The 22045-nt window shown below is 44.3% G+C and overlaps 1 protein-coding gene across 2 annotated transcripts in view; it reads right to left on the bottom strand.

Annotated features, from left to right (window-relative positions):
- The window catches only part of SEMA5A (semaphorin 5A), a 668529-nt gene that overhangs the window by 161154 nt on the left and 485330 nt on the right, over positions 1-22045 (bottom strand). For both annotated transcript variants that reach the window (XM_045005697.1, XM_045005698.1), the window contains one exon: positions 13164-13281. In XM_045005697.1, the coding sequence (XP_044861632.1) occupies positions 13164-13281 (118 nt within the window). The remainder of the gene's footprint in view (positions 1-13163; positions 13282-22045) is intronic.

The following is a 22045-nucleotide window of genomic DNA, read 5'->3' as shown; positions in this document are numbered from 1 at the left end:
CTGGACTCCATGGCCTTTCAAGGTCCCTTCCAATTCTAAGAGATAGATATATCGCCAATTATTATTTAGGAATTGTCTAATTAAAAGAAACAGTGCTAACTCTAGATTTCATCAGACTTCATTGCTACTGGAACCTTTCATGAAATTGGTGATGGATATGAGGAATTTAGCTCTGTAGATGAAGGCACTCTTTATTAGAGAATGATTAAAAGATTAGAAAACTTGCATTATAGACTGAAGAAACCAACTTTTTTGTTCTGTGTTTGTACAACACCTAGCATACTGGGATCTTGGTCTATGGGTAGGGACCCATAGTGCTATAGTAATACGAATAAATAATAACGCTATAGCTAAATAGTACATAGGTCCTCCCTGTAGTTGGGCAATTACCCCGCTGCTGGGGAAAAGGCTGACTGGGGAGGCAGCCACAGCTGTGGACACACCCAATCAGGCCAGAGCTGGCCCTGATATAAGGGCTAAGGGAGGAATTCAGTCAGTCCCACTCCTGGAGTGGGAAGGACCTGGCTGCCTGGGAGCACAGAGTCCCTGAAGCAGAGCAATGCTGGGGAAGGGCAAGAGGAGCTGGGGCGTTCCAGCCTGGCAACTCCCCAGGCTGAGACCTGGTTAAGGCCTAAGGAGGTACTGGGGCTGCAGAGGTGCAGCCCGGGGATATTCAGAGGCAGCTAGTCCAACCCCCTTGCCAGTGATGAATGGCCATTACAGATTGAAGTCTGCCCCAGGAAAAGGCAGCTAGATGATGAGTGGCAGTAGCTACTGGGGCAAGGTGGGCATAGTGGGGGTGGGAGTTCCTCTGGGAGGGGAGACCCAGATTGTGGGAATACTACTATGGGCAGAACTCCAAGGTAAAGGGCATTGGGGTCAAGGAGGCACATGAGGGGGCCTGAGGAAAGAGAGAGACTGGCCAGCAGGTGGTGCTCTGAATGCTGAAATTGAGCTAATTCTTGGATAACCAGCAAGAGGCGCCATGGTGGTGAGTCAGTGATCTGCTATACTCTCCCACCCAAGAAACAGGAGAGGGGGGGGAAAAAAAGCCTGAAGTAGTTAGGCATGTTTTAAGTGGGGAAGCAGGGAGGAAAAGTACTAGTACTTAATGCCCTAACATCTGTTTCTACACTGAACTATAAACAAAACTGGCAGAACTGCTATGAATGACATGGAAAGGTGACTCACTTGGCTACCTGACATGAACAATAAATATCACTTTAATTCTAAATGGGGTGGGGAAGGGAGATAAAGGTTGTATAAATTTCACAGATAATTAGAAGATACAAGAGACTTAATTACAGCAGGCAGCATGTTTTCACTGCATCTCTGGCTGATCTCCAGCCACTCTGCTAAAAGGTTCCATAATTTAACTATTAATAACACTTTTCAAGATCAATCATTCACATACAGTACTACCCCATAGAACAGACAAGTTTATTTTCTGGCAGCTGAGACTGATATAGCTACAATCTATCAACTCAGCATACTGCTGACACGCGTTTATTGAAAATAACACTATAATACAGTGTGTATGCTGTTATTTTTCACAAACAGGAAATAATTATTTCTTGTTAAATGTCAGTTGTGCTCATTCTCTTACTCCGAGAGCTGGAAGAGTCTGTATTCTATAAACACAGATAACATGTCCCCAGTCCAATTAGTGTCAAAGCTGTGAAACCATCTCTACTGCTTACTTTTCCACAATGTATCAGAGCACCTTCACTGCTGTCTCACCTACAGTTTTCACAAGACAACACTCATATGATCAGCTAGATCTCCAGTTGTCTATACAGAAATAAAGTCAAATGTGGAACTATGAGTACTTTAAATGAAATTGTACTAACCTGAGTGCCAAATTCAGCTCTCACCAGCACCACTGCAATGCCCTTTACCCATAAAATTGTGTTGCACTCAACCTTCTCACCTACCTCAGTGTGCAGGCCAGCACAAAACAAGGAGATACCTACTTTTTCTCTGATTTGGTTATATTTCCTCTTCCACCCTTCTTTCCTCTGGTGCCTTACTTTCCTTATTTCTCATTCCTACCCAAAGTTGTTTCTTATCCCTGCTTTCCCTCTACTTGTTTCTCTCTGTCCCTGCCCATTCAAAAGGCTCTTCTTTTCTCTAGCTATATGTCTCTTGATGCTCTCTGCAACCTTCCAAATGGCTCTTTTGCCTATTTTGTGCTGGCCTGCCCTCTGAGGAACTCTATATCTTCAGTCAGCCAGCAACTTCTTGTGTTGCCTATTCTCTGGGGTGGAATCACCGAGTTTCAGTTTGGATGCACCATCTATGCCAAAATCTCAAACTGAAAATGCTTCTGGTGGGTTTCCACCAGTTTATACAAAAATTCAGAGACTACACCCTTAGTGGACTGCCCATATAAAGAACAATAAACCCACCCTTCCCAGTAATAATAAATAACCCATCAGCAAGTCCCTCATCACAATCTGCATATTAACTATTTATTTGGAGGGACTGTTGCAAAATGATATGATGCACTTCCTACACAAGGAACTGAATACACTATACTGTACTCCTAGTTCTGGCTGACCAAGAAGCAAGGAACTGGGTTTAGGAACTGAAAACAGCTTTCCTGTGTGACAGCAATGGGCTCTTCCTCTAAGCCAGTGGTTTTCAAACTTTTTTTCTGGCGACCCAGTTGAAGAAAATTGTTGATGCCCACAACCAAGTGGAGTTGGGGATGAGGGGTTTGGGATGTTGGGATAGGGCTCTGGGCTAGGGTTGCAGGCTCTGGTGTGGTGATGCGGATGAGGAGTTTGGGTTGTAGAAAGGAGCTCAATTTTGGGGGGGCTCAGGGCAGGGGCAGGGGTATGGGAGGGGGATAGGGCTCTGGGCTGGGGGTGCAGGTCCTGAGATGATGGGGTTGAGGTGCAGGAAGGGGCTCTGGGGGGGGGCTCAGGGCTGGGGCAGGGGTTGGGGCACGGGCTTACCTCGGGTGGCTCCCAGTCAACAGCGCAGCCAGGGGGCAGAGGCAGGCTTCCTGCCTGTCCTGGCACTGCAGACCGCACTGCGCCCAGAAGTGGCCAGTAGGTCCAGCTCCTAGGCAGAGGTGCACAAGCGGCTCCATGCGGCTCTCATGAGTAGGCATGCACACACCCAGCTCCCATTGGATGGGAACCCCGGTGCTTGGGGTGGGGGCAGCACGTGGAGCCCTGTGGGGGCCCCCCGCACCTACAAGCCAGACCTGCTGCTGGCTGCTTCTGGGTAGGGACTACTAGTTTTTTCTGGCCAGCTGCCAGTGTCCCTGGGTGCTTTGCATTCTGTGACCCAGTACTGGGTCACAACCCTAACTTTCAAAAGCACTGCTCTAGGATATCAGGTCAGACTGTGGTTATAAAGCTTCATGCAAAATGTTGTGGTCTTTCTTAGAAATTATTATTTAATAATGCAGAAAAAGTCAGAACACAAAAGGGTTTATTCTCCAATGCCTTGCATTTTGTATAGTGATTTATTCTGGTACTAAGTTCAGAATGGTGTAAATGACCACCAATGTGAACTGGCCATTTTGCACAGGTGTAAATTTCGAAACAAGGTGCAGGGCAGTGGAGAATAAAGCTAGGGCTCTGTGACCAAATGCACCATGTATTCACACCCTACACACTGTTGTAATAATCTTTGTACAAAGTATTCCTTGTGAGGTATCATTTGAAAACTAATAACTCACTGGTCAATAATAGCACCATGAAATGTACATGGCAACATTATAGGTCAGGTATGAATTCTCTCTGTACAATGTTCATGTTCAATCCCACATAGACCCGTTTAACCACTCCTGCCTAATCAGGACTATCTTAAACAAAGGATTGTGTGTGTGCCTCAATTTATATATAGTAGTAAACCAGGTCCTTGAGACAGCAAGAGCGTAACGAGGCAAATCTGTATTTCAGCATACATAGGAGAGAAGAAAGAGCACGGGCACTTCACCCCCTGACTACACTTTGCTTTCTTCACTGCTGGAATAAACTTTGCTTTGAGGAGTAATTCTCTGAAGAATCCATTTCAAAGGGTGACTAGACTATAAAAGTGAGGGGCAAGAATACCCCAAGTTATTAATAGAGAGACATTTCTCTTCTTCACCTAAGAAGACAAAGGAAACTGCTTAACTTTGGGAGGGACCCTGAGCTGAAATTTGGTCAGCCCTGTTGTTGGGAACATGTGGGAAGGATTTTACCTTGAACCAAGTCTAGCTTGTTACGTTTTAGCACTGGAAAGCATTTCATCTTTTTTCGTCGTGTGACCATTTCTAACGTTAATGCCTTGTACATGCACTCATTTAAAATCTCTCTTTTTAGGTAAATACACTTGTTTTATTCTTTAATTAAAACTAATCTAGTGTTGTGGTTAAACTGGGATCTGGGATAGCTCAATTTAAACTAGCAAACTGTTCGATATTGTCCCATTACAGAGGCAATGGACCCAAAATATCTGAACTGTCCAGGAGAGGGCTGGACAATGAAGAACACATTTTTTGGGAGGAAAATTTGGGACTGGGAGTGTGTTGTGGTCACCCTACAAGTAGTAACCACGGCTACTGGAAGGTAGAGTGTGGCTTATGTTTGCTGACAGGCTGCTGTGGTCAGAGTTGCAGGACAGGGCTGCAGCTATTCACAGATGCAGGGTGTGAGCTGCATGCTGTTTGTGAGAGGCCCAGGTGGAAGGTACAGCAGCAAAGCATTGTGCGGTACCCCAGGTTGCAGGGCAGGTGGTGACACAGCCCTCACGAGGGTGGACTGTATCCCAGAACGTGAGAGGCTCCTGCTTGGATGAGCTTATAGCACACACAAATGTCACACGGGCATTAATACATCCCCTCCTGCTCTCGCCTCAACAGCTCCCCAGGACTCAGGGACTCAGACGTTATGGGGCCTTCCAGGAGCCCTTGCTGTTAAAAGGTAGAGGAACTGGGCTGTAAGGGCTGCCCCTTCTCTCCATCTCAACTGGCTTGAAGAGGGGATGGGGCAGAGGAAAAGCATCAGGGGATTCAGAAGGAATAACAGATGCTCAGCAGAGGTGAGGAAATCATTTTTGCTCCTGCACCAGGAAAGTGCCACTCCCGCTAGGAAGCAGGAAAAGAATCTGAAATTTCCTTTGCCACCACTCCCCCACTCATTCATCAGCCTAATGCCACCAACTCCCATAATGACCCCTGAAGCAGCCTCTTTTGTGTAAGTGTGAAGAGACATTGGGGGAGAGGGGCACTAAGGAAAGGAGTAGAGTAATCTTGGCCAGAGCCATACAACTCAGATACTTTTCAAGAAAACAATGAGGAGTCCGGTGGCATCTTAAAGACTAACAGATTTATTTGGGCATAAGTTTTTTTGTGAAAAACCCACTTCAGATGCATGGACTGAAAATTACAGATACAGGCATAAATATACTGGCACATGAAGAGAAGGGAGTTACCTTACAAGTGGAGAACCATTTTTAACAAGGCAAATTCCATCATTGGTCCACTCCCAATAATTGATGAGGAGGTGTCAACACCCACAGAGGGAAAATTGCTTCTGTAGTGAGTGAGCCAGCCACTCCCAGTCCCTATTCAAGCCCAAATTAATAACGTTAAATTTGCAAATGAATTTTAGTTCTGCAGTTTCTCTTAGAAGTCTGTTTTTGAAGTTTTTTTGCTGAACGATGGCTATTTTAAAATCTTTTACTGAATGTCCAGGGAGATTGAAGTGTTCTCCTACTGGCTTTTGTACATTACCATTCCTGATATCTGACAGAGACAAACACCTGATCTTTATCAAACATTCTTAAAACTACAATACCCATCTGGGGAAGTGAGAAAACAGATTGACAGAGCAAGATGAGTACCCAAAAGTCACCTAAAGGTAATAATTGGAGATATACCAATCTCCTAGAACTGGAAGGGACCTTAAAGGTCATTGAGTCCAGCCCCCTGCCTTCACTAGCAGAACCAATTTTTGCCCCAGATCCCTAAGTGGCCTCCTCAAGGATTGAACTCATAACCCTGGGTTTAGCAGGCCAATGCTCAAACCACTGAGCTATCCCTCCCCCCACCTTGCATCACCTGGCGATCTCCGGGGCAGAATGACGTAGCTGGCCCTGCCACCCACCCAGCCAATCGGAACCGAGAGAGCGGGGCCGCTGCCTTCAACTTTCATCAGTTCCCCTTTCAGAAATACCAGCGCCAGCTCCGCCCTCAATCCTCGCCCCTCGCTCTTCCAGCCCTGGGCTCTGCCACGCCAGCTCTGCTGGCGCCCCTCAATCCTCACCCCCTGCCCTCCCACTACTCTGATCACTCCTTCACCCTCCTTCCAGCTTTCTGGGGCCCTTCCGCAGGCTCTGTCCTTGGTCCACTGGGGCTGACCAAATATGATAGAAACACATGGGGCGGGGCGGGTCCTTTAATGTGCCGGACCGAGTGTTTGTTTCTGGGTAACAATGTGTTACAGCAAGGAGCAGGGAAGTCTTGAAAAAAAATCACCTACCACAGGACAGGCCCAACAAGGAAAATAACAGAACACCAATGGAAAACAATCCCTCACTCTCACAGACCTTAGGAGGCAGGCCAGTCCTTGCTTACAGACAGCCCCTCAACCTGAAGCAAATACTCACTAGCAATTACACACGACACCACAGAAACACTAACCCAGGAACCAATCTCTGTAACAAACCTTGTTGCCTACTGTCCCCATGACTACTCTAGCGATACCATCAGAGGACCCAACCACATCAGCCCCACCATCTGGGGCTGCACCTCTACTAATGTGATATACGCCAGAAATGCCCCTCTGCAATGTACACTGGCCAAACCAGACAGTCGCTATGTAAAAGCATAAATGGACACAAATCAGGCATCAGGAATGGTAACCTACAAAAGCCAGTAGGAGCACTCTTCAATCTCCCTGGACATTGAATAACTGATTTAAAAGTAGCCATCCTGCAACAAAAAAACCCTTCAAAAACAAACTTCAAAGAGAAACTGCAGAGCTACAATTTATTTGCAAACTTAACACCATTATTTGGGCCTGAATAGGGACTGGGAGTGGCTGGCTCACTCATTACAAAAGCAATTTTCCCTCTCTTGGTATTGAGACCTCCTCAGAATTTTTGGGAGTGGACCACATCCACCCAGATTGAATTGTCCCGGTCAACACTGGTTCTCCACTTGTAAGGTAACTCCCTTCTCTTCATGTGTCAGTATAACAATGCCTGCATCTGTAATTTTCACTCCATGCATCTGAAGAAGTGCATTTTTTTACCCATGAAAGCTTATGCCCAAATAAATCTGTTAGTCTTTAAGGTGCCTCTGGACTGCTCATTGTTTCTGTAGATGCAGACTAACGCGGCTACCCTTCTGATACTTGGCATACATTTCAAGAGACAGTCCCATTTTAGCCCCATTGTTGTCTAGTTATCCAAGTTCCACACAAATTTGGTGTTCCCTCAGTTATATTGTTTGCAATTACTTACATCAGACCTAAAGAATCATGGAAAAAAAGTAAAAGAAAAAGTAATTTATACTAAAGAAACAAAGATGAGAGCATTTTACGCTTCCTTCATGAAAAATTTTGTGTGCCCCTCATTTTGGTTACTTGTCACATATTGTGTCCCATGTTTGGGTTGTGATAGTTTCACAAGTATGGGAATGGGGTAGAGTCCCCAAGGGCTTGTAGGGGCTGGTGAGGAGACAATTCACAGTTTTGTGGTCAAAGTGGCAGGACACAAGAGAAAAACATTTCAAAGTAGTATGTAGGAGAACCGTTTTTAATTTATGCTTCAGAGCCCACCCATGCCTTTGTCCCCTGGAGACTGGATCAATCAACTCCATGTAGGGTAATACCATCAAAAATTGTAACTAATGAAGAAAGCATCAGCCTGCCTGCTAAGCAAGTCTGGGTCATGTAGCGGTTATACTTGTGATCTGTGACTTACACTGGCTGCAGGTCTATTTCAGAATTAAGTTTTTAGGTGTTAGTTTTGACCTTGATTTGAGGCCTGACTATCTGACAGACTGCTTTTCTCCTAATTAGTATTGTGGAAGTTGAGGTCATCTGAGGCACTCAAGCTAGCAGCCCACTTGCAATATAATCAGAATGGCATTGCTGGCAGGGCATTTTTAGTGAAGAAAACTTGAGTCTGGAACTTGCATTTCTCTTTCACTCTACTGAACTCTGGATGCTGTAACTTTCTGGACACACTGCAGGGAAAGTCTTTCCTGAGTTCACCTTTAAGGCCATTACTCTCTCTGTATCCTCCTGAAGATCCACTTCTTCATGATGCCTGTGAAGAAACTACCTGATTTATACACCTCTACCTCGCTATAATGGGGTAGTGGGGAGCCAAAAATCCCAACTGCGTTATAGCTGAAACCCCGTTATATCGGGGTAGGGCCAGCCAGCAGGGCTCCAGCAGTGATTTAAAGAGCTCCGGGCTCCAGCTGCTACAGGGAGCCCCAGGCCCTTTAAATCGTCGGTGGAGCCCTGCTGCCACAGCCCTGGGGTAGGGGCGGCAGGGTTCCAGTGGTGATTTAAAGGGCCTGGGGCTCCCCACAGCAGCCAGAGCCCCCAGGCCCTTTAAATCGCCGGCAAGCCCTGCTGCCGCTGCCCTGGCGTAGTGGCGGCAGGACTCCGGCGGGGATTTAAAGAGCTCCATGCTCCAGCCGCTGCGGGGGAGCCCGAGCCCTTTAAATTGCTGCCAGAGCCCCGCTCCTACTGCACTATATGCAAACCCATGTTATATCAGGTGGTGTTATAGCGGGGTAAAGGTGTACTAACAAACCTTTGGAGTAACTTTGGAATAATCTTAGGAAATGGGGGAAAACTGTGTTAACGTAACCATGTATTAACAAGATGTGACCAAAACACCACTTTATTCACTCTTTTGTATTCCTTGTCTTTAACCAATATCAGTCTGTCAGTCATTAGACTGAGAGTTCTTTGCTGGTTTGAAAATGTTTATTAAAAATGTGAAACTGGCCAGAACAAACAACAACAATATAACACGATGAGGAAAAGCCTAAAAGCCTTGAGAAGTGGATTTAGCTTCAAAATGAATTTGAGAGTAGTGTTTAGAATACACATTTCTATTTGTACACCACAGATGATCTCAAATATTCCCAAAGGCAAAAAACAAACAAACAAAAAACAAACAACCCCTCGCCCCCTCTTTTCTTTAGTATGTATTTAATAGAAAAATACTGAGAGGGATTTGTGAACTTGATGCTAAAGCACTAACTGTTGGTTACTAGAAAAGTGTAAGCATACAAGCAGTTTTTCATTATAAAAAAGCAAGTCTCCAAGTGGGTTTTACACCCGATTAGTGGTCACTGTCAGTTTTGGAAGGTAGACAGTGGTATGCTTAATACTAGCTTAACTTTTTCTGCTGAAGTTAGCCATTGACTTCAGCGGGAGCAGTGTCAGGTCAAAACTGAGTGCTTTAGAGAAGCTCCCGCACAGAGCACTCAGACACGTCTGGGCAGCCCTGGGAGACAGTCAGGTTGGGGGAGACAGTTCAGACAGTCAAAAGGTATTTTTTTATCTAAGTTCAAGGGTGACATTTTATTCCTATATTCATCACCTATCCTTTAAGTCACTTTCCTCTCCCCAACCTTTTCAATGATAACTGCATTATATTCCCTGCCACCCAGGCTTGTGCCCTGTTTGAATCTCACAGCATTCAGGATCTTGAAAAAATCCTGCTGTTCTTCCTTTGTAACATGCCTAAAATCTGACTTCTCCTGTGTATCCTGACTGCTAACCCCTGCCTCATGCACCAGTTATTTTTAATCTTGACTATCATAACCTCCCTTTCTTTCTGGCTTCCTTTCTTCTCCCCTTACTAGTCTATCCAAAACACTGCAGCTAAAAATCATCTCTCACTGCCCCTCCCTCCATTGGCTCCTTGACTACGCATCAAGTTCTGTCTCATCTTTCTCACGTTCAGGAATCCATATAGCTCTTTCCTTGCTTATATCTTAGTTCTCATTTCCTTCTATTCCTTCTCTTGTTCCATATGGTCTGTATAATTATCTTGCTTCACTGCTCCTTTTGTTTTCTTCTCCCTACTCAAGAATCAGTACCAGTTGTAGCCACTTCTGTGCCTTAACAACCTCCCTCTTCTTCAGTGCAAGGTGTTTCCACATTCTTCTAATCTGTCTTTTGCTTGATTTCCTTTACTATTCTCACCTCCATATTGTCTACTCTTGCTCTTGAGTGTATCTAAAATAGCACTAACTGAATTCTTTGTAAATCGTATTCTGCAAAGAGCAGCATTCCCTTTTCCTGAGGTTTCTGTTGACTACCCTCCTTCTCTTCCACATTGGTTGGGTGTCTATTCCAATTATGCTATCAATCTAATTTACAGATACATTCTACCACCCTGATGCTGACTAGTACCTTACTTCTAGAAAAGGGTCGGCAACCTTTCAGAAGCGGTGTGCTGAGTCTTCATTTATTCACTCTAATTTAAGGTTTCGTGTGCCAGTAATACATTTTAACATTATTAGAAGGTCTCTTTCTATAAGTCTATATTATATAACTAAACTATTGTATGTAAAGTAAACAAGGTTTTCAAAATGTTTAAGGAGTGTCATTTAAAATTAAATTAAAATGCTGATCTTACGCCGCCAGCCTGCTCAGCTCACTGCCAGCCTGGGGTTCTGTTCACCTAGGCCGGCAGCAGGCTGAGCAGGGCCTGCGGCCAGGACCCCAGACTTGTGGGGTGGGGTTCAGGGGTCAGGGCAGAGGGCTGGGGTGTCTGGGGGGGTTCAGGGGTCAGGACAGAGGGATGGGGCTGTGGAGGTGCAGGGCAGAAGGCTGGGTGTGTGTGGGGTGTTCAGGGGTCAGGGCAGAGGGCAGTGGGAGTGTGGGGGGTTCAGGGCAGAAGGCTGGGTGCGGGGAGGGGTTCAGGGGTCAGGACGGAGGGATGGGGCTGTGGGGGTGCAAGGCAGAAGGCTGGGTGTGTGGGGGGATGTTCAGGGTCAGGGCAGAGGGCAGTGGGAGTGTGACGGGTGCAGGGCAGAAGGCCGGGGGTGTGGGGGGGTTCAAGGGTCATGGCAGAGAGCTGAGGGGTGTGGGGGTTCAAGGGTCAGGGCAGAAGGCTAATGGCATTTTGGGTTGTATAAGTAGGGGCATTTCCAGCAGATCAAGGGATGTGATCATTCCCCTCTACTCAGCACTGGTGAGGCCTCATTTGGAGTACTGTGTCCAGTTTTGGGCCCCACACTACAAGAAGGATGTGGATAAATTGGAGAGAGTCCAGCGGAGGGCAACAAAAATGATTAGGGGGCTGGAGCACATGACTTATGAGGAGAGGCTGAGGGAACTGGGATTGTTTAGTCTGCAGAAGAGAAGAATGAGGGGGGATTTGATAGCTGCTTTCAACTACCTGAAAGGGGGTTCCAAAGAGGATGGATCTAGACTGTTCTCAGTGGTAGAAGATGACAGAACAAGGAGTAATGGTCTCAAGTTGCAGAGGGGGAGGTTTAGGCTGGATATTAGGAAAAACTTTTTCACTAGTAGGGTGGTGAAGAACTGGAATGGGTTACCTAGGGAGGTAGTGGAATCTCCTTCCTTAGAGGTTTTTAAGGTCAGGCTTGACAAAGCCCTGGCTGGGATGATTTAGTTGGGTTTGGTCCTGCTTTGAGCAGGGGGTTGGACTAGATGACCTCCTGAGGTCCCTTCCAACCCTGAGATTCTATGAGAGGGCTGGGGGTGTGTTGAGGGTGCAGGGCAGAAGGCTGAGGGATGTGGGGGGTGCAGGGCAGAAGGCTGGGTGTGGGGTGGGTTCAAGGGTCAGGGCAGAGGGATCGGTGTGTGGGGGGTGTAGGGCAGAAGGCTGAGTGTGTGAGGGGGGTTCAGGGCAGAGGGCTGGGGTGCTCGGCTCGTGGGGGTGCTCCCACCCCCTGGCCTGAGCGGCTCATGGCAGGGGGCTGGAAGGGATAGGCCCTGTTCCACCCCCTTCCCCAAGGCCCCGTCCCTACCTCTCTCTGCATCCTCTACGGAGCTGTGTGCACGCTGCCACTCTTCCCCCTCCCCCTCGCAAGGGCCATCAGCTGATTGGCGCAGGGAAGGAGAGGGGGAAGGGCAGGAAAGCACCACGCTGGGGGAAGAAGTGTGTGTGGGGGAGCTTGGCTGCCGCAGAACCAAGCTTCTGCCTCCTGCCCCCACAGGGGAGAGCGGTGGGCAGGAGGGCTGAATAGGGCTGGGGGCCAGGACCGCAGCAGGCAGCTGCGTGCCGCTCAAAATCGGCTTGTGTGCCATGTTTGGCACGCATGCTGTAGGTTGCCGACTCCTGTTCTAGAATAATCCCACTGAATGAAATGCAACTATTTCAGGACCAAGGTACTAGTCAACATGAATAGGTGAAGCAGAATCTGGCCATTAGTTTGCAAACTCCTTGGGGAAGGGAATTTTCTTCTTTGTTTATAAAAGACCATCTGTATTGGTATATTAAATAATAAAATATTTATTATTTTATTGTTTATTTCATTACATATTTTGAGTATGATACTAAAATGTTGAGGCCAGACTAAACAGGAGAGAGAGCATATCAACTCCATCCCATATGAAATTTAAAACAAACAAACAAACAAAAAAACCCGTGAGTAGTCATAAATATTATACTTGCTATAATCAGTGTTCATGTGTCATTATATGTGTGGGTTTTCTGCATCCAAACAATCCACTTTGTGTCTCTAGAAGTATAGCACCTTTTCAATTAGTGAACTTTGTGAATCATTATGTGACTTTTTAAATTAGCTATAACAACCTCAGGGGGCAAGATTCCATCTCTAGCAATTAAAATCTGGTTTTACAGTACAAAGTGTGTGTGTTTGTGGGGGGGGAAATTCTGGAAGGAAAAACATTTTGCTGTAATTTGTCTCTGAATATTCATCTTCAAAGTGGGAACATGTACGGTTGTGGAAGAAAGCTGACTGCTCTGTATAAAATTGCAAACAATGTCTTGAACATACTGTACTGCAAAGTAGTTGGCTACGAACTGAAACACAAATAAGTTTACAGTCCACATCTGAGCGGAAAGGCCTGAAGCAATGTGCTTTGTGTATAATTATGTTCTCAGCCTGAGAAATCTTACAGTGACTAGTTTACATGAGATCCACATGAACTTAAGAACTTTAAGAGGTCAATGAATTTTCTTGGACTTACTGGACACACAGTGATGCTTTGCTCCCACTGACTCATGCTTAGACTTTCTTCCAGTGTTGTGCATTTCTTCATCACCATGTCCCAGCCACAGTAAGGATCCTGGGATCCAATACATGCACTGCAAATATAAACCCAAAAGATTAGCTAATATGAACACTTATATTTGCCTATACATGCCAAGGCTCCCTGAGATGCTACTTAGCATTTCCTCATATTATATAGATCAATAAAGTAAAAACAAACACATAATTATTATAATGGAGTTCAGGTGGAGCATCAAGGTGACTGAACTGTGGAAAACTAATGGGAATTAATAAACATCTGGGAAAGACCTAGAATCTGTTATAGGTAGTCCGGTAAATTTCTAATTGCGTGCATAGTATGTAGTCAAGTTGTAATAATACTTAATCATTGCAGTATAGCAGAAGTGATTACAAAATTTAATTGTCTGCTCCCAGATGATTTCAGAGGGCATGATTTTGACTATTTTGAAACTACAGTTATCACCTTTTAAGAGGAAGCAGATAATAGCTGATCCTTTGAAACAGAACACAACAAAACTTCATTAATAGCAGCTATTTCTTTTACAGTGTGGTACAGAACCCTTTGAAATAAGTACCAAAAAAGTGGCTTATTCTGTCCTTGTTACATGGTATGAAATATGGGAGTCCATGCAAGTTAAGTAAATAATATCTATGCTTAAAGGAATAATCCCACATTTTCTTCATGTATTTGTTGTTACCAGTCTCTTTAAATCCATCATCGGGGGCTGGCCATTAGATCCTCGCACCAAAATACTCATACTTTCCCAGTACATGTACATATGTATTAAAGGGGAAGCTTGTAGTAACCCCTATATTCAGGCTGCATAACATTTTCAGTTGTAAAAGATTCTTGCAACCTTTTTTTAAGAAGTTCCTACACCTCCATAGTTTGCAGGAAGCCTTTGAAATTTGGCAAGGGAGAGAGCCCTCAGGCTAGAGAAGTGTTTATTCTTTATCCCATAAAATGTGTACAGGTTTAGCTGAGTTCTAAACTGCTAAAAATTCCCATTTCCCTTATCTGACTTGCACTGATCAGCAATGTCTTGGGAGCATACAAAAATAATTGCTAAATGGAGCATTCTAAAGAGCTGGGCCCATGCTGCTGCCAAAGCTGCAGCAGAACAGTAGCAGCAGCAGACACCACACCGGGAATGCATGGGAACTGTCAGAGCACACTGTAGCAGAGTAAGAACAGGGACAGAACTAAGGTATGGCAGGAGGAGCTAACACTTCCACCCCACCCCCCACCATACCCCTCAGAACCAGCACATGGTCCTAGGAATCCCGTTCACCTTCTTGGGGAACCACATGAGATAGGGAAAGGGAAAGAGAGAAAGCACCAGGTCAACCACTCTGAGTCCCAGCACTTAAAGCTAGCAGTTCATCCCCTTTCCCAGATAACAGCTTTCTTTTGCTGATAGCTAGTCCTGTAGATGAAGTGGTAGAGTATGTTCTGTCATGATAAAAGTTCATCAGTCAAATACCACTAATGATACATGACCGAGTGGGGATGTTCTTACCACATGGAGCATAACACAAGGGCATCTCTCTTGTTCTGCTCTTCTCCACAGAGCTCAGGGAGGCACTGTGTATAAGACACCGTATGGCTTTTTTTATCTTATTCCTTCCACCATTGATTTGCAAGTTTCTGGGAAATTTATAATTTTTTATACTTGCTCTCAAATTGGGAATGGAAGAGGGTATCTTCTGTCTAAGTTTATATTTATTTCTGTGTGCCTATTTTTGATTAACTGTCCCAAGTTCTAAAGCCCCTTTTCTTCTCTTGTTGGGGATAATAAAGTTCCATTTATGTTCTCCAGATATCTCATTATTTTGTGTTGCTACTCCCAACTGAAAATCAGTTAGCCACACAAGATAAATACTTTATACAGAGTGAAAGGGAAGCAAACTTTTAGGCTAGAAGATTACAGAGCTTTTGTCTGATGCTAAAATTAAAGACGCAAGTGATAACACACAATAATGTGTCAGCATTTTCCTCAATGGAACAGAAATACCTGTTCTTAAATTCAGAGGTATTGTGTATTTCTTTTTCACTTCACATGAATAGCATAATCCTTAAGAAAGAATTTAATGCATATAAATGGATAAACACACAAAAGGGCTGTTAAATTCTCCCTATGGCCGTGTCTGAAGTGGTTTTTTGTGAAAATCTGCCATCGTTGTTGTAACACCATTGCAGCTCCACCAGTGCTCGCAACAATGGGCAGTGCTATTACAGACTATCTGCTAATGGTGTAAACAGGCCTATGTGATACTGTGGTACAAATGCCAACAATCAGATGACACTGATAGCACTGGTGGAACTACACTGGTGCTAAAGAAAAGGTGGGAAGATTTTTCAAAAGAACCTCAATATAGTCCCAGCCTGATTGCATATAATTCCCATTGATTGGGTACGAATGGAGGGGGAGATTTTCAAAAGTGCCTACAAAATTTAGGAGCACAAGTCCTACTGAAAGCCAATGGGAGCAAAATCTCCCCCAAAATTGGTATCATAGCGATCAATGACAGCTGTTCACAAAGGGAGAGGCCAAACTCTATCTTCTGTTGTGAGTATATAACTCCCACTGACATTAATGGGAGAGGCATACACACTGAAGGGCAGAATTTGGCTCTATTGGAGGAAGTAGGGAGAACTGTGGCTGAAATAATGCAAATATATGAGAAATTTGCCAAAATGACTGAAAAAACCACTTACTTACCTTTCTGTAACTGTTGTTCTTTGAGATGTGTTGCTCATATCTATTCCAGTTAGGTGTGTGCTCACGCCGCGTGCATGGATGTCGGAAACTTTTCCCCTAGCAGCTACCCGTCGGGCCGGCTGGGGAGCCCCCTGGAGTGGCGCCGATGTGGTGTTCTATATAAGACCCTGCCGGCCCGACCCCCCTTCAGTTTCTTCTTGCTGGCTACTGCGACAGAGGGGAAGGTGGGTGGGAATGGAATAGATATGAGCAACACATCTCAAAGAACAACAGTTACAGAAAGGTAAGTAACCGTTTTTTCTTCTTCGAGTGATTGCTCATGTCAATTCCAGTTAGGTGACTCCCAAGCCTTACCTCGGAGGTGGGGTCAGAGTCATTCCCCTCAACCCACCTTGACCCTGGTTACAGACATATCCTCGATAGGTAGCCGCTAGGGAAAAAATTTCCGACATCCGTGCATGCGGCGCACGCACACACCTAACTGGAATTGATATGAGCAATTACTCGAAGAACTACTTTTATTCTTCCTACTGATTGGCCAGTTATATTTTTCATCCTCTGCCCTCCAAATATACGTTAAACTTTACAAGGTCATCTTTAACTTGCACTTCAGCCTCAGGCTCCCTTTCAAGCTTGCTTTTTCCTTTTATTCTTCAGTCACTATTATACCACTTCTGAGGCCAAATATTAAGTTATTTTGTGTGATACTGCTATCAGCTGATTGAACTGGCTAGTACCGACTGAAGATGGAATAATGTTCAAAGGGGCATGGTCAATTTGAGAACTGGTTCTTTTCAAATGTGTTAAAAGTAGTTTCAGATATTATACCTGCATCTAAGTCTTCTCAACCATTTTTGTTTTCCTTTCCCTTCTACCTTTTAATGCTTCTTACTCTCATGTCACTGTGTCTCACACACACACAACCAATGGAGAAACTGACACTGTACAGAGGAAACAATAAAACTAACTAGATGTGAAGGGCTGTCAAATGCATATGGTGTGAGCAAACTGGAAGCTAATATAGATTTCCCCCCTCTAACCTCTTTCAGTTAAATTTATCTTGGGTACTACTGTAGGAATATTTCTTTCTGGAAATTTTTTTACCATGTATGATTTTCAAGTTGACAGCGCCCTTTTAAACAGAAAAGACTAACTGGCAAAATTGGATAATACATTAGCCCCCTTCTACCTCTGGAAACTTGGGTTACATTTTAATTTTATCAGAGGTGAAAATGAGTTACTTCAACCTAATCTCCAGTGGATATCTGTCCACATCTCAAAAACAGTACACAACCTGGCCCAGGAATAAAAGTGAAATTGTCAAGACTATGGGTCAAAATTGAGATGCACTAGCAGAAATGAGCGAGGAAACATATATAGCACCTGTTCACATTATACCTGACCAAAATTAGTACCTTCCTTACAGAAGCACTAAAAATGACCTATGTCAGCCAACTAATATGAGAACAAACATAAAATATGTTTCAATTAATATGTAAAAACAAATGGCTCACTTGAATTACTAAAAAAGGAAAGGAAAGCCCAGGGGGCAGATTATTCTCTCAGGGCTTGGCTACACTTGCAAGTTGCAGCGCTGGTAGAGGCTTTCCAGCGCTGCAATTAGTAACCGTCCACACCTGCAAGGCACATCCAGCGCTGCAACTCCCTGGCTGCAGCGCTGGCTGTACACCTGGCCAGGTTGGGGTGTAGCGATTGCAGCGCTGGTGATCCAGCGCTGCTCATCAAGTGTGGACACACACCAGCGCTTTTATTGGCCTCCAGGGAATAAGGAGATATCCCAGAATGCTTTTAACTAAATTACTCTCTTTGTTTTGTTATGCAGCCTCTCTTTGTTTTGTTGTGAACTCCGATCGGAGCTCCGTTGAACTGCTTATCTAAAAAACAAACACTGATCACAGCAAACAGGAGCTATCTGTACCTGGCTGTGAACGATCAAATGAGAGGCAAGCAGTTTGCTTGACAGAGAAACAGCATTGGATGCAGGCTGTTTGCAATTAAGACTAAGGGTTCGCGAACATTTTGTGATTTTTCAATCCAGGGAAGCTAACACACAGTGTTGGCTCCAAAAATCCACTCTCTCTATCTTCCCCGCTCCCTGTCACAGTACACCACAGGGAGTGAGTGAAACAGCGGGGAGTCCGTGTTGGAGGCAGGCTGTTTGCAATTAAGAGTTAAGACTAAGGGCTCGCAAACATTTTGTGATTTTTAAATCCAGGGAAGCTAACACACAGTGTTGACTCCAAAAATCCACTCTCTCTATCTTCCCCGCTCCCTGTCACAGTACACCACCCTCCACCCCGCTCTTTTGAAAAGCACGTTGTTGCCACTTGAATGCTGGGATAGCTGCCCATAATGCAGCACTCCCAACAGCGCTGTAAATGCTGCAAATGTGGCCACACACCAGCGCTGGTAGCTGTGAGTGTGGACACACACCAGCGCTGGCCCTGCACAGCTGCACGACCAGCACTGTAACTCCCAGCGCTGCAACTTTCAAGTGTAGCCAAGCCCTCAGGTACACTGGAGGGAATCTAATAGAACACAGTGTATTTCAGTGGAGTTATGCTGCATTTACACTGGAGTAGCCAACATCAGACTTTGGACCTAGGCTTCCAATATCAGCCCTGAGAGTGTTATAGTTTTCATACTCTACTGGCTTCCCTTGCTGTTTCTTTTCTTTGAATCCTCAGAGAGACAAAAATCACAAAGTACGTCCAAAACCAACAGAACTGATCATGAATCAGTTCATTACAAAGCACTACTCCTAGTCCACTGAGGTGACTAAACTATGATTCTAGCATCTCTGCAAAATGTACTGTAATGCTGGACTTCTAGTGCTTGCTTCAAATTTCCATACCTGCTTCCTTGCTTTTCCATTTAATTAGCAAAAGTAAATGATGGCTGATTGAGTATCCTTTTTGTAAGTCATTCACTAGCTGTGCTGCCCACCCAAAGTTTAAACACTGATTTGTTACTGATCAGTTAAAAAAAAGAAAAACAAAAAAAAAACAACACCAAAAAACTAATCAATTTTAAAGTGGTTTACTTTCCCTGGCTATTTTATAATTAGCTCTGAACAGCCTAACAAAACTGTTCTACTTCAACAATACCTGAGGTCTGTGACATATTCAGAAAGAAAGGCAGAAATGAACAGTGCTGCAGAGCAAAATGCATAAGGAAGCATTCAATTTTAGCCTTAAAAAAGAATACATTACACATATACAAACAGAGCTATAGAGTGGGTGCTTCTTGTTTTTTATCTTAACATTAAAGACCAAATACTGTCCCATTGACTTAAGAGACTTTTACAATTCACTTCAATGGGGCCAGGATTTGGTCCTGAATGAATTTACTGTTTGTAGTACATACCAAACATATATCCTTGTGGACTGTAGTCCTTCATCCAAAGACCAGATATAGCAGTGCACATTTTCCCATATTGATCTGTTAATATGCCTCTGCCCTTATCCATAAGGAGCATCTGGGCAGCACAGATTTTGTAATGTAACACAAAGTCTTATCTCTGGCAAACCGGATCAGTTTTGCCCCAACTTGGCAGTAAGGGGTATTTGGTCTCTGAAATAAATTGATGATCTCAGTCCTGTTCCTAATGGAAAAATTAACATCATAATGGTCACACATATGTATGGCTAAGTCAGCAGAAAGAGCTAAATGGTCAAGATCACCAGTGGACAAGAAGATCTTGTCTTTCAGTCTTCTTGACCATTCCATTTTTGTGTGGAAATGTATCATATTGATTCAATTTTCCTCAGCTTCAGGATGAAATTTCTAGTCACACTGAAAAAGACCCAATGCAGGATAGCCAATAGCCCAGTGGTTAGAGCATTCACCTAGGATATCAAAGACCTGAGTTCAAGCCTATGCTCCAAATCAAGCAGAGCAGGGATGTGAACCTGGGTCTCCCACATAAAATAATACCCTAATCTCCAGACACTTATTTTGTGAAACATTTTGGAAATCCTGGTTTCATTCTGATGCTGAATGAAAACAAAATGCAAACCCTTTAAATTTTGTCACAAAATTGAATTCTTGTTTTTTGGCTAGCCCTCCTTGAGACACTGCTGGTCTGGTTTTCGAAGACCAGCACCCAAAAGCTAACCTATCTAAAGTTAGGGGATACGTTTAAATGTTCATCTCTACATGTCTTTAGGAGAAAACATCACCCCAGAATGGCCACCACTTTGCTCAGGTCACATTTCTGAGTTGAGAAAAGGAGCAAGGCACAGAACTGACCATATCTAAACCATACAGTATAATCATTTTACTTTTTATTTTACAACTACATATTAATCTCTCCTGCAAAGTTAACTTTTAAATGTGGTATCATGAGGGACAGAATAACTGCCTGCCAAATTTCCCTTGGCTCTCTCCTTGACTCTCATTGCTGAAAATGATCACAAATTCATCTCCATTAGATCCCATGATGATGGGGATTCATTAATGAACTGACCGAATCAATTAATTGTACCTGACTGCTACTACTAACAAAATTGCCAAATAAAATCTACATCCAAATTATACATGTTAAGCATTAAACCAGAGAACCCATGTCAGACACATCGTACAAGTGGTTGTGACACTAGGCCAGGAGTTGCCAACCTGAGCCTGAAGAAGGAGCCAGAATTTACCAATGTACATTGCCAAAGAGCCACAGTAATATATCAGCAGCCCCCTGTCAGCTCCCCCACCCCCAGCACCTCCCGATCAGATGTTCCCTGGCGTGGAGACTCTGGGGGGGGAGGAGGAGTGAGGGCACAGCAGACTCAGGGGAGGGGGCGGAGTGGAGGCAGGGCCTCTGGCAAAGCCAGGGCTTTAGCAGTGAGCACCCCCCAGCACACTGGAAAGTTGGCGCCTGTAGCTCCAGCCCCGGAGTTAGTGCCTACAGAAGGAGCCACATATTAACTTCTGAAGAGCCACATGTGGCTCCGGAGCCACAGGTTGGCCACCCCTGCACTAGGCATTAGGAAAAAATGACTTAGAATGAACTGTGTGTTGCTCAGTGAGAACATCAGAACCTGTCAGATGCCACAGGCCTGATAATGAAACAAAATATGCTAGTTTTATAATCTCTTCTTTTCTAGGAATAAACACTGGCACCCAGATACCACACTGGGTGCGTATAATGTGCTTGTCAAATACGTAGATTTTAACTGACAGTTCTCCTGTATAGATCTACAAATAAGCAGATAAGGAGAGATCCACAAAGAGAAATATGGATAGCAAGTGCATACTGGAGGCTTGATGTTTTCTTTTTGAGAGAGCCAGACTACATAAAACTGAAACTTGACAAAGAGACACAGGACTAGTGTGGTAAATAGAAAGGAATATAAACATTGCCTAATTAAGTGTAAAAATGTAATAAGAAAAGCCAAAGAGGAGTTTGAAGAACGGCTAGCCAAAAACTCAAAAGGTAATAACAAAATGTTTTTAAGTACATCAGAAGCAGGAAGTCTGCTAAACAACCAGTGGGGCCCCAGATGATCGAGATACTAAAGGAGCACTTAAAGATGATAAAGTCATTGTGGAGAAACTAAATGGATTCTTTGCTTCAGTCTTCATGGCTGAGGATGTTAGGGAGACTCCCAAACCTGAGCCGGCTTTTGTAGGTACAAATCGGAGGAATTGTCACAGATTGAGGCATCACTAGAGGAGATTTTGGAATTAATTGATAAACTTAACAGTAACAAGTCACCGGGACCAGATGACATTCATCCAACAGTTCTGAAAGAACTCAAATGTGAAGTTGCGGAACTATTAACTATGGTTTGTAACCCGTCCTTTAAATTGGCTTCTGTACCCAATGACTGGAAGATAGCTAATGTAATGCCAATATTTGAAAAAGGCTCTAGAGGTGATCCCAGCAATTACAGACCGGTAAGTCTAACGTCAGTACCGGGAAAATTAGCTGAAACAATAGTAAAGAATAAAATTGTCAGACACATAGAAGAACATAAATTGTTGGGCAAAAGTCAACATGGTTTCTGTAAAGGGAAATCATGTCTTACTAATCTATTAGAGTTCTTTGAAGGGGTCAACAAACATGTGGACAAGGGGGATCCAGTGGACATAGTGTACT

Source organism: Mauremys mutica, chromosome 2 (genome assembly GCF_020497125.1).
Source record: "Mauremys mutica isolate MM-2020 ecotype Southern chromosome 2, ASM2049712v1, whole genome shotgun sequence".
NCBI lineage: Eukaryota > Metazoa > Chordata > Testudines > Geoemydidae > Mauremys > Mauremys mutica.
Note: the sequence above shows the minus strand (reverse complement) of the source record. Positions and strands in the feature narration are given on the sequence as shown.